The sequence below is a fragment of the Gallus gallus genome, chromosome 1 (assembly GCF_016699485.2).
Source record: "Gallus gallus isolate bGalGal1 chromosome 1, bGalGal1.mat.broiler.GRCg7b, whole genome shotgun sequence".
Lineage (NCBI taxonomy): Eukaryota > Metazoa > Chordata > Aves > Galliformes > Phasianidae > Gallus > Gallus gallus.
This window is the reverse complement of record NC_052532.1, coordinates 97,073,858-97,087,487: the sequence shown is the minus strand read 5'-3', so window position 1 is coordinate 97,087,487 and position 13,630 is coordinate 97,073,858. Positions and strand designations below refer to the sequence as shown.

The following is a 13,630-nucleotide window of genomic DNA, read 5'->3' as shown; positions in this document are numbered from 1 at the left end:
TATCAGAGGTCACTATCACACTTTAGGTGTGTTGACAGCTACAACTGCCTGAGAACTTTCTGAGAAAATACAATCAGCGGTTTTCATTAGAAAATGTCAGTTGATCAAAACCTGGACTTCGAAGAAATATTTCAAGTGAAATGCTTTTTGTGTAGTATTTCTCAATTGAAAGTAGAATTTCTGATGAAACATGGAGACTTCAGGTAGCTTGCCTTTCTATGGGCAGATCACACATGCTTTGATCAAAACAGCTCACAACTGGATGTCCCATGGCTCAGATGATTGTCAGAGTATTGGAGTGCAGTCTTCCTTGCCCACTGGTTATGTATATAATACAGACTATGTTTTTAATGTGTGAAATATTGAGGAAGACCTTCAAATAATCTGACAATTAGAGCATTACTGTAGTTAGAGACCAGCTTTGATTACCTTGATCTCATTAGGGTGAGCAAGGAACTTATTCTTTCAATTCCTCAAGTAGTACTGTAAGTACTAAACATTATTCTACGTTTCTTTCTATCATCAATGAATATCATGAGAAATTTCATCCCACTGTGGAATGAAAAATAGCTCAACCCTCAACTGCTTTGTTAGGTAGGGAAATTTTGTAGCTGTACTTTGTACAGGACAGCTCCCACCTTATCTTGTTGCTGTTATCATTTGGCCATGTGGCAAATTCTTTTTCCAGAACCTGAGTCATCTAGAGATGTAAACAATATATTTTAATTTCAGTGTGAGGAGACACTAAAATAACAAGCATCATTGCTATGGGGAAACAAGGCTTCTGTATTTCAAACACACATCAAGTATTATATGTCTTATCTGTCTGGTCCACTAGTCTGACAGTGGAGTGATTCTCTCCATGGGGATAGCAGAAGGGAATCTTCTGCCCAGCTGTAGAGAGTAGGCTTCTTTCCCTACAAGTAATGGCATTGAACTTTCTTTTTGTTTATTTCATACGAGCAGTTCCTCAGCTCTTCTTCACTCTACTAGTTCTGTTGTATTTGGCCTTTTTCTACAAAACCCCTCAAATCCAATTGGATCCATCCTAACACCTCACACCTCCAACTTTTGTTTTATCAATCCCCTAAGATTACCAAGATCCTACACTTTAAAATCTCACTCTCCATATCAACTAATCTCTAAATGCTCCTCTCCATTTCTCTTCCTTAGATACTCTTAGATTAAATGCCCCAGTGACACACACAAACACACACATAAGTGTGCCTGTGCTTTCCTCCCAGAAAAGAACTCCTGCCTTAGCTCTTGTTTGCTCATAATCCTGCTGACTTTACTAAACTTAGCCTATCTCCCAAACACTTCAATTCACGTCCTTCTTTTGTATCTGCTTCAGCCTCAGCTTTCCCTCATTCCCTTTGTCTCTCAGAACAAAAGACAAGTGACAAGTGTTGAGATCTGTGGCAAGTGTTTATTTCATGCTAAAATTGCACCTCTTTCTGGATGTCTCTATACCTAAAGCTAAGACAGTGGCAAAGAAGATGGTGCCACACAGTGCCACCCTGCCCGACAAATCAGTTGTAGCTTTTCTGATTCATTACTGTCAAGAACTTTTTACATGATTTTTTTTTTTTTTTTGGTTGATCCTTATAAATCAGCATGATATGGTAGGGGTAGCTGGATTAGATGGCTCTCTGCAACAGGCAAGGCCCAAATGACTTCTAGCTGGGTACCAACTAGAAAAGCATAAAACAAATCATTCTTCCACCCAACAATCCAGAGTTTTAATAAAATGGAAATGGATGGATGTTGAAGCAGTCAAGGTACTTGAAATATTTTTTTTGTCTCATTCTTCCTACTAATTAATTTTTGACTAGAAAAAAGGATCAGAGCAAAATACAAGAAGCAAGACAAGTGGGAAGAGAGCTTTTTCTGTAAAATTATTTTCCCACAAATTGAAGTGTCTCATTTGGAAAAGTGGGTATAAAAACAATGGGAAAAGAGAAAAGGGCTTAAGTAAAATGTGTTGCTCAAGTCATTTCCTCTAATTGTTCCATTAGAGTTCTACATCAGTAATAGAACCTGTTGTCCAGAATGGCACAAAGGTACTTGAATCTTGTGAAACAGGTTGTTCTAAAATACTGCAGAAGACTTTCTGATATTTAAAACAATGAAACTTGATAAATTTCTATCAGCAGAATGTAGTTTCTTTTTGTTTTGACTACATACAGGTCATTCAAGCTGAAAAAATTAAGCCTAATGACAATATTTTTAGATTGTGTTCTTAACCTCTGTGTTTTCCACAGAAAGAGACTATGAAAAACAGTGTTAGAAGCACACTGGATTCTGACATTTCAAAGAATTTGTAATGGTCTATTATATTTTTATCCATCAGTGAATGCAAGAAATCATAAAGTACACATGAATAAATTAGAAAATGCATTCCTGAGGCAGCAAGATATGTCTTTCCTTGGTTGTGCACTACTGTGGTGCAAATATAGAGTTCGCATTTTAAAAAGAAGTGATTTAACTAACTATTCCAAATATTTTTCCATTACTATTTTTAACCTTGTAAAAACATTAGGATGTTGATGCTGATTCTGCTAAGACATAAATGTATCTTCTGTTTTGGGGCATGCCATCTGGAATCAGAATTCTATTAAAAAAAAAAAAATACCTACCTTTTTCACATTATATCTCAAAATTTTTATTTTTATTTTTGGATTTGCAGGTGGCAAAGGAGGGAAAAAGAAGAAAAGCAAAAATACTGCCAAGCCTCAGAAAAGTAATGGTTCAAACTGGGCCAGTGTTCCCCTCCCACCCCCTCCTGTGCAGCCGCTTCCAGGCACAGAGCTGGAACACTACGGGGTGGATCAACAAGAAGCAGGGTAATTTTTTTTCTTTTTTGTTTGAAGAAAAGTCTGCGGTTTATGGAGATGTAGCTTCTGTTTTTTTGTTTGTTTGTTTGTTTGTTTTGTTTTGTTTTGTTTTTCCAAATGACAATGTTATTTCATTTTAAAAAAGTGAACGCTTTATCCTATAGACATACTGAAGGCTATGGAGGAGGACTGTATGAGTAGCTTCTCATGAAGATGGAAATAAAAACAACCTTGCTTCATGATGATGAAGCAATGAGAGTTCCTCTGCTTACTCATGCCAAGAATTTATCTTGCTTCACAGTTAGCCTAATGAATTTTGTTGAGGCTGCTTGTAGGTTACGGGACTTGGTGAGTAAGGATGACATAATATAGCTCCTGTATTTCTTCACTGGCTTGATGTTGCCTGTTTTCTGTTGTCTGATGCAACAGAACAAAAAAATACATACAAAATCGAATTGATTTTAGAAGATCAACCAGTTGGTAATAATCTTCTCACTGGATTTTAGAAGAAACTTCACAGTTGAAGAAGGTATATTATTTGTAGTTATTTTTTGAATTTAAACAACTCTTGAGACTCTGGAACTTTTCATTTATGTTTGGATATCTTAAACTTATTCTCAAGGACAAAAAATCACATAAAAAGCAATAAATAAGAGGGAAGAGACATTTTCTACACAAAGTACAATTATGGAATGCTTTCAATGAAGGGAAATTATATGAAATACCAGATTATCAAACTCTGGAGGAAAATCAGAACACATAGAAAAATAGTTTACTGTGATCAACTCTGTTGGTGCCTATGAAAATCACTGCAGTTCTTTCTGGGACAAATCTACCTGCTTAAATACATGGAATAATCAATATTTTCTAATGATGAAGCATATGTTTTAAAAATCGTTTTAATAGTTTTACTGAATAAAAATATTCCAAGTCTTATCACTTTTGTAAGTACTTCTATGATGAAAATCAGAAGATCTAAATGTTAATTTTTGACTTTTAAAATGAGTGGTAACTAACTGTATATCAGTAGAGTTCCTTTTAAAATGAAGGCTATATTAGAGGTAGAATTCCAAACAAAATATCAAGGAAAGTGAGTAAGCTTACTGGTTGTAAATACTTTTTGAAATATCAAGAAAAAAAGTGCATATAAACATTTTTTTTCCTGTATTCTGTTATAAAAATAAAATAAATTCCAGATGGTTTAGCTATGTAGTATTTGTAATGATCAGTTTATGTCCTTAAAACACATGTTGAGACACTTCATTAAAATAATTAAGCTATAGAAGGTGAACAACTTACATTTTCTTCAAGGACAATGAAATAGCATAAAAGGTAAATGGAAATACCATCCAAAGAAATCCCTTGTGACACAGAGCTTCACATCTCAGTAGCATAAAATATCTGTTATCTAGCCAGAAGGAATTATATTGGTCACCAAGACAACACTTTGTATTTAAGGATAAGGTAATCACCGGTCTTGCAGGTTCCTATCAATTCAGTTTTTCCCCTGTCTATTTTTTAAATTATTCTTTTATGTTTTGTTTGTTGTTGTTGTTGTTTTTATGGTAGCTCATTAAGAGTGATTATAATAAGATCCTCTAATGTGCATTTTACCAGTCAAAGACAAATACAGAATAAAAGATTAGACTTACAGTGTCAGTCTTGAGCTACAGTAATTTGCAAAAAGCTTCAGTGAACTTTTTGAAACTGCAATGCTTGTACTTCCTGACCTATCCAATACTAATGGCCATTCTGTATTCAGGGGGTTAATCTTGTTTCTGTGGATTTCAACATGCTAAAATGGAATTAATCATAGACTGCATTCCTTATGTTTCCATTGTGTTTCCATTAATGTTGTGAAAAATGCTTTCCTTTTTAATTGTTCAAACTGTCTTGTTTTCCTTTTCTTTGATATACACTATGTATGACAAGTTCACTGTGCTTTAACTTCAGAATTAATTATATGCAAACATACATACATTGTGAATTACATTTAAAAAATGAATTTCTAGTCAGAAAAATGGAAAACTTTAATGAAGTTCTCACAGTGTGATATGAGAAGTGAACATTTAGAGCAATAAAACAAGGAAGCTGGAATATAAATACTCATTTTTTCTGTGCATCTCTTCCTATGATTATTGAATTCAAGTGTGAGTTCTATGGGCATGAGTATCCCAAATAAACTAAACAATTTTGGCACCTTATTTTATGTATTAGAAATTAATATTAGTGTCTTTCTGGTAAATAAATTACAAGAAACAATCCACAGTAGCAATGACAGAAAACCAGTCGCTTCACTTAAACATGAAAGGAAGAAAAAAACATCTCTTGAATCTCTCTACCGTCTTGTCCCCAGAAGAATCAAGGTCTACATTCACCCCCATTTTTCTATAAGCTTCAACAAACATAACAAAATATGTACATGCAAATCCAAGCAGTCATTGTATGCAACATGGTAGATCTGGGAATATACTGAATTCCAGTTTAACCTGTGAAGGAAGTCTGTTTATTAGTGCTGTTTCCCTAGCAAACTCATTCCTGTGAAATTTTTCCCTTCTTCTTGGCCTTCTACAAACTCTCTGCTTGTTCCCTGCCCTTCTACTTGCATAGTCTGTTCTACTTCACATAGTCCCTTCTACTTCACAGTCTGTTTGGTCAATCAAACATTCCTTTTTTTCTGCCTTTTTTTAGAGAAGATGCTTTTGCTTGGTTTTATCTTATACGTTTGACAGTAAGGAAATTGTTGTTTATTATTCTTCATCATCTCTTTGTATTTTTCACCAGTAATATGCATGAAGCCAACCACAGTTCTGATTGGTTATTTTTATTTCCTACTACTGATTACAACTTCAAATGGAGTATAGCTGCTGGATGTTAATGTATGTGATAGTAAAATTACTATCTTTAGAAACGTATCTATTGAGAACAAGTATAGATGATAATACATTTTATATATTAAAAAAAAAAAAAAAAAAACTTTCTTTTAAGGGCTAGAGAAGGAAGTTTTCTTTCCTGCAACTATTTGTGTATTGAAACAGAATTCCCTTTATCTATCACTTGTATTTTTTAATTTTGAAGAAGCAACCCTGTCAGGGAAATGAACCAAATGAAGAGAAAAAGATTAATATGGAATAAAACAGCTAAGGTTAAAATAAAAATTCTTAGAAATATATTCATTTTTGTCAACTGGACTTAAAATTAATCATCATGAAATTACAACCAGAGGTTCCTAGTGAAATTAAAGGTTTTAGATTTAATAAGAAGTACTTGAAAAAGTTGAATGCACTTTTTTCTGAGTTGCATTTACCGAAGGATCTGAAAAATACATGGATGTGACTAATATTCACTGTTAGTTCCAGAAGTTTAAAGAACTTTATCATTTATATGAGATGTAGTTACAATGTCATCTTTTAGGTTTGCTTGCTTTTTCTTTCAGATTTATTTTTGCTAAATTGAATGCTAAGGCTGATGACTTCTCAGACATGTTACATTATAAAGATACCTAAAATTTTGGATCTCAGTGTCCTGAGCTTCAGGCTTAGGCTCCTCTCTATTTCAAAGAAAACCTAGTTGAAGATACTGTACTTGTGCAGAATCTTTTTTGTTAAGAAATTGACTGTCAAGCTGAACATCTAGGGATTTGAAACAAGGAGGGTCAAAAGACGAGTGCCTCCAAAGCTCATTTATGCACCACTGTAAAGTCACTAAGGAGTCTCTTTCAGCCCTGTCCCTTTTAAGGAAGATGCTATTACACTTAAGCATGAGGTTGAAAAAGAGTAACAGAGCTGTTGCACTGAAGATTTTTAATAGCATGAGTTAGGATGGTCTCTTCATCTTCAGGTGTCGATGTCATACGTGAATATTGCAAAGAAAGACAAATTAAAGCTATTAATACACTGTCTCCTAAGGAATTGAATGTACATTATATAACATTTTCTGGAAACTTTTTGTTCTGAAAATGGATACTCAATCATCCAATAGCTCCTAATACATAGTGTTAAGACACAGCATTCATTTGTCCCTCTGTACACATACATATTTCTGTATATCTGCACATGGTTACATCTAAATATAAATTTAAAATGATACCAGCTTTAATTACAATCTACATCTTTCATAGACTTTCAGCTGTTTAAGTCAGATTTTTAGCTGTCCTGAATCTGTAATTTTAAATGCAGCCTACGGACTTTTGAATAATGGAAAAGGCATTTAGTTAATTTTAGAAATCTTCATTTTTGCTTAAAGTAAATCTTTTGTTCATAATATGAGTTGTGAAACTTCTCTGTCTCAGTGTTCCCAGCCTTTTTGAAACCCAGCTCCTCACATGAGAAAACTGTCAGTGATTCACTTTTCTCAGGTACACTGATAATTCCTACAAAATAAGGAACCTTAAAGGAGCATTTTTAATTTACTTCAAGAAATTAACTATATAGCTCAATGCGTTGTTTGCAGCATTGAGACCAAAAGGTGTACCCTGTCTGAAGACCTTGAAGGTGGAAAGTGACTTAGATGATGCTTGGGAATGGCCTTCAGGGTATGAGATGATTTGACCGTGAAGGAGCTGTGAGAGCTTTTAGTTGTCTACTTGTTTTTTCAAAAGAGCTGTCTATCCTGAGGTATTTGGGAATACATTGGGAATTAAGGAGACACTCAAGGGATTGCAGACTGGCTGGATGTGCTGAGTATGGGAAGAGCAGACAGTGTTGAGATTTGAGTTCTGTTAGCAGAAGTGTGCTCAGCAGAAGTCATGTTTGGATTAGGGCATTGCTCTGGGGAAGCATTGCTTAAGGTATGGGAACAGGCAGTAGGGCCTACATGTTTTGGTTAATGATGGTGTCTCTAAGGGTCAGGGTCCTGGAATGGTACAATAATACAGTCTTTGACTGAAAGGTCCATGTTGAAGCCAGAGACAGGAAAGGACTGAATCTCTGGCAAAACTTATGTAAGAATATAAAACATCTGTTTCTAATCCTGATCAGATACAGCTTCATCTCTTACATTCCAGATGAAAGATCAAAAATAGAACCAGAAAAATGTAATACCTATTAGAACATTTCTTATATATATGTGAGGAGAGATTAATTTGGTGTTGAAGAGTATTGGTGGTTGTTAACATTTTAATGTACTTTGGAGAGCTGTGTTAGAAGTATTCAGAAATTTAACACTGTCTAGGTAAGTCCCAGTAAAGGTTGGTTAGAAGGTGAGGTTCTGGGCAGAGCTGTCAACTTGTGTACTAAGTGTATCTTATCATTGGCACTGCTGCATAGCATATGCCTAGGGCAAGTGCTGCATGAATGTATTACACATCATGGTAGATACATATATAGTATGTAGAAAGACCAAAAATTGTGTGGAAAGTGTTGCTTTTTATAGAAGCTACAAACTAAAAACAAATAGTAAGTTTGCAGACAAATAAAGGGGGAGGTGGGTGTAAGGAAGCACATAAGTACAGATTATTGAGATATTCTAGTACTTGAAAGGAGCTCACAAGCAGGAGGGAGACTGACTTTTTACATGCATAGATAGTGATAGAACAAGGGGGAGGTGGATTTAAACTGAAAGAGGAGAGGTTTAGGTTAGATATTAAGAAGAAATTCTTCACTCAGAGAAGAATTCAGTAAGGCACTGGCACAGGCTGCCCAGAGAAGCTGTGGATGACCGATCCCTGGAGGTGTTCAAGGCCAGGCTTGATGAATTACTGGTCAGCTTGATCTGGTGGGTGGCTACCCTGCTCATGGCAGGGGGTTGTATCTAGACGGTCTTTGAAGTCCCTTCCAACCCAAGCCATTCTATGATTCTGTGATGCAGCTACATAAAGCTCACTCTGTCTTTTAAATGCTCCTATTTTCATATCTAGGTCAATCTTCAGTACGTTCTCCTAGGTTAATGATTGAGGAAGTGAGTTAGTTAATTTTTGTAGCTGATTGTGGAGGAATGTTATCACCATCAACAAATGTGATTATGGATCTGTCATTATTTTTGTTGCACATCTTACTCAAGTTGCTTAGCAGCTATGGGAAAAATTAAACAGGATTACTAAGGAGAACTAAAGCAAGTATGACCCTATTTTCAATAGAAGTTTTATCTCACACTGTGTGTGAGGAATCAAACTGTAGCAAGTTTGATGCTTGTATACCCGCTGCTGTACTTCAGAGCTGAGATTTGACATATACTAAGTTTACTTGGTTTTTATTTTAGATATGACAGTGATGGTTGGTGTCCACCCTTGCCTGTTCAGACCTACCTCCATCAGGGCATGGAGGATGAGCTTGAAGAAGATGATGATCGTGTTCCCACACCTCCTGTGCGAGGAGTAGCTTCATCACCTGCGATCTCCTTTGGGCAACAATCAACTGCAACCCTCACGCCTTCTCCGCGAGAGGAGATGCAGCCAATGCTTCAAGCCCACCTCGATGAATTAACCAGGGCCTACCAGTTTGATATAGCAAAGCAGACATGGTAAATGGTTGAAGGGGTCACTTGTAGTCTGGGAAATGAAAACAGTATTAATCTATTCCTGAGTTGTATCAATAACAATTCTGTTTAACAACATTTTGCTAACGTTTCCAAAACTGTAAGATGGAAGAGGAAATGGCAAAACTGTATCTGTAGTGCAAAGGCCATAAACACTGAAATATGCTTTTTAAATCATAATGCTTGACTAAAAAGATATATATTAAAAAAGATTCTTCTGGAGTTTTGCTTATACTGAATAGTTATCACCCACCTACTGACAACTTATATGCCATTCACAATGTTCTCAGGCTAGCAGAAGATATGATTTTTATAGAATTTTCAAAAATAATGAATGACTAAAGCTCTGATTAAAAATAATGCTAATTACTTGAAATAGCAGTGTAGCAGTTTTTACTCTTTATCACATGAGAATGATGCATTTTTATATCTGGCTGTATTTTGAAACACCAGGAAAATTTCCGATTTACAGGGAAAACCCAGAAAAGACTTGAAGGAAGTTAGAATTTACAGAGCGTATCTTGCATTTCAGAGTGCTTTATGCCTATTTAAGAGAAGAGCAAGCAAATACCACAGTAACATTTCCCCTGTAAAACAAACAGAAGCAATCTCTTTGGGGACTGAGAGGGGAACTTGTCATCTGCACCAGAAGGGGATTCAGTGAAGGTCAGTTGCTTTCTGGATGTTCCCTAAGTGGCAGCTGTCCTTTAGAAACTTTTATATCCAGACAAAGCTTGAGACTCTCAGAGGACAGAAGTGAAGCTAGTTACAGAGTGGCATGCTGCCAGAGGGGAAGCAGCTTTCCATACCGGTAAATAAAGCCGCAAAGTTATTCAGCTTGAGCTACCGTAAATAAACCAGGCAGGTAGGCAGGCCATGCCAAATCAAAGCCAGCTGTTTTCCCTGGACTCTGTCGAAGCCTGAAGGCTTCTCTGCAATCTATGCTCCATCAACAGGGCACTTTGGTCCCACCGCAGTGCCACGCTGCCAAGCATGGAACCCAGCCTGCTGTGGGACAGACCCAAATCCCAGGCAGCAGCTAAACTGGGCCTGATGAAGGTGGCTGGCTTCCCAGATACACGTCCTGTCTGCACAGGCAGTGCTGCTGCATTTTGCAGCTGTTATGCTTTCTACACCCTGCAAAGTGCAGGCACCAGCCTGGTAGCGCGTAACGAGACAGGGTGCAGTGGCAAAGCCTCTAGCAGCTGACAGGGAAGGTCATCTGCAAAAACGAAAATTGATCAAAGACTTTCATAAGAGGGATAGTGATATACAGTTTTTTTTAACTTTGGAATATACTTAGGAATATGCAGATTTTAACATCACTCTCCTGTTAAGGACATAGTAATTGCACGTGAAACTATGAAAAAAAAAATAGTTAAAAACATGTATTTTCACACTAGGTTATTACTGCAGGTTTAGAGGTATATATTGAGAGCTGCAAATATGGGTGGTTTGAGATTGGTTGGCTGGAGATGCACCATGCTACTAAAGGGTCTAGCAAAGGCTGTTCAAAGTCAGAGGAAAATCCTCCACTGCCTGCAGCGGGGAGGAAGATTTCTTTGTTTTCCTTTCACAAGTTTAGCCTGTCCAGTACAGAAAGAAAAAAGACAACAAGATGAGATCTATCAGGTTACTGTAGGAGTAACTGAAGAGATATTTAGAGACCAGCCAATTAGGAATTTAAAAGCACATTACTAGATTACTAGAAAAGTATGTAATCATTATGGCCTCGATCCAGCAAATCACTTAAGTGTATGCTTAACTACAAGTACATGAGAAATTGACTTCAATTGTTCTATCACATGCTTAACATTAAGCATATACTGAAGTATTTTGCTTGATGGGGAGCTAATCACGCTGTTTATTGAGGGTGTTAGATCACAGTGCCCTTTAGTGCAGTGTTTTGAATACTGCATAGCCAAGACCCTGGTGTCCAGACAGAAAAATATTCAAGAGCTGTTAATCAGGAGGTTGTATATTAGAAAGACAGTCTTTGCTCTGCAAATAAGCTTCAGGCTAAGCAACAATTTAAAGCCTACACACAAAGGTGGAAAGAGATTCCAGCAGTACATAACATTTACTATGACATTCTCTGATCCAATAGATTAACATTATGAAAAAAAAAAAAAAAAAAAAAAAAGACTGTTTGAATAAGGAGAATTATTGTACTTATGAAATGTAGGCAATAAAATAGCACCAGGAGCTCAGTGAAAATATAAGAGATCTAGGTAGCCAAACAGGTGACATTTGCAATTTTCTCTGTTATGCTGGTGTCCTAGCATAAGACCAGCGGAGTCCTGGATCCCACCCAGAATTCTGTCAAATGGCATCAGGTCACAGCACCTCATGAACAGATATCCAAGGGCTCTTGCATGGCTCAGCCCCAAATTCAAGCCCCATACACACATTTATGCCAAGGCCAGTCGTGTCTGGGTCCCCCAGCACAGCTTGCTGTGTACCTGTAGTGCTGTAGAAAATGCTGCAATGAAAGCTGAGGGTCGTTTTCCTCTGAGAGGACCATATAAGTGAAACTCCAAACCCAGTGCTTGGCTTTGGTCGTGTAATTATTCTGTGGATGTTTTTTTATCTTTATTTTTCCTTTTTTTTTTTTTTTTTTTTTTAATTGCATGCAGTAATTTCACACATGCATTCCCTAATACTGCTGCAATTAAGTCAGATAAACTACTTGAAATAAAGTAAAAAGTCTTTATTGATAATGGACTCGCTGGACTTGAAAATTTCTTTTATCCTACAGGCCATTTCCTTCTCTTCAGGGTGAGTTTTACGACAGAGCATTGAGTCTGTTCAGGCAGAGGTGTAAAATTTAATTTTGGCTCAAATGCCTGATTTGCAAGGTGGAATGTAGGGTTAGACACTTATGTGCTAGGTTGGGATTTAGAATTGTGCTTTTCCATGGACTTCCTACACACTTCTGTGTACATCAGCTCCTCAGCTGTTAAAGAACAATCTCAGCCTTCCCTGTGTTATAGAAGGGGTAGTATATGTAATAATGAAAAGTGTGCAGATACTCTGCTATGGTGAATAACTGAACTGATTTTTCTTGAGTTTGAGCTAACAAGCATGTTTTGTAAATCTGCTTCAGGGCTTATTGAGAGGCTTATCTTCTAGTGACCACAAAGTACAAACTCATTCATTCTGATGCCTTTTTCCTGTCTGTTTGTTTGTGTAGGCACATCCAAAGCAATACACAACCTCCTCAGGCTCCAGTTCCACCCCTAGGATATGTATCTGGAAACCTTATTTCAGACTTGGAAACAGACGTTCCAGATGATGATGAGGATGATATTGAAGAAGAAACTCTAGAAATCAATAGGCCACTGAGAGGTCTAGAGCATACTCCAGGCTCCAGTATGGACAATCTAGACAGCTCTGTGACAGGTAACCAAACACAGTAAACATTAACACCAGCTTGTTCCTTGCAGGAAAATACATCACCAAACAAACACTTTTAAAGTGAAAATTTATTCCATTCTATTTCTGTAACATTTAAAATGTGTTAATATTGAATGCTAAGTTAAAGAAGGATTTGAAAATACTTTGTGTTGGTGCAAAATGATAAGAAAATTCATGAATTTTAAAAAGCTTTAAAGACTCAAAAGAAAACTCAATTATATCCTAGCTTTCATAAGAAGTTCACTCTACTGGAGAAGCAAGCCAGTTACATAAAAAGGAGGGGGAAAACCTCAGCTTTGGAATATATGTTTCATACATCAGGAGCAGCATAAAAATGTTATCTTAAATAATTTTCAGATATTTTGCTGGGTAAATGCTTTCATAGATGGACATGAAGAAATTAGAAGACTTCAAAATAAGCATAGTTAGTTAAATCAGCACAACATTTAGTTGTAGTGCAGTATAACTTGTTGGAAAAAAAATGTGTGTTTTGCATGTAGTTTGTGTTGCAGAATTTAGTAATTGTTCCCCTTCAGTTAAGTTATTTAATTATTCTGATACTTCACTGCTTTTCACCCTTTGCATGCATTGGAAAGTTACAACAGGGATAATCAAAGGGGACCTAGAAGAGTGTGATAAACTACTGTACAGAATCTGAATAAGGAAAATTGTGTTGATGAAATAAAGGCAGTGAAATATATTTTTTAAAAAAATACAGACTTTATATGGACACACTGAACTTTTTTACGTATCTCCAAAATCCCCTTAGGCTGAACTTGGGCTTCGGTACAACATACTGTATCCATAATATTCAGGTTTATTGTAGATCCAGATGTGCATAGTGTCCATAGCTCCTGACAGCTGCTGGGTGCCTCTTCAGTCTTTGTGCTCTACGGAAGAAT

At 36.5% G+C, this 13,630-nt stretch overlaps 1 protein-coding gene across 12 annotated transcripts in view; it reads left to right on the top strand.

The window, feature by feature from the left end:
* The window catches only part of ROBO2 (roundabout guidance receptor 2), a 461,934-nt gene that overhangs the window by 415,743 nt on the left and 32,561 nt on the right, over window positions 1-13,630 (top strand). For all 12 annotated transcript variants that reach the window (XM_040649984.2, XM_040649974.2, XM_040649960.2 and 9 more), the window contains 3 exons: window positions 2,690-2,846; window positions 9,036-9,296; window positions 12,505-12,713. In XM_040649984.2, coding sequence (XP_040505918.1) covers window positions 2,690-2,846; window positions 9,036-9,296; window positions 12,505-12,713 — 627 coding nt within the window. The remainder of the gene's footprint in view (window positions 1-2,689; window positions 2,847-9,035; window positions 9,297-12,504; window positions 12,714-13,630) is intronic.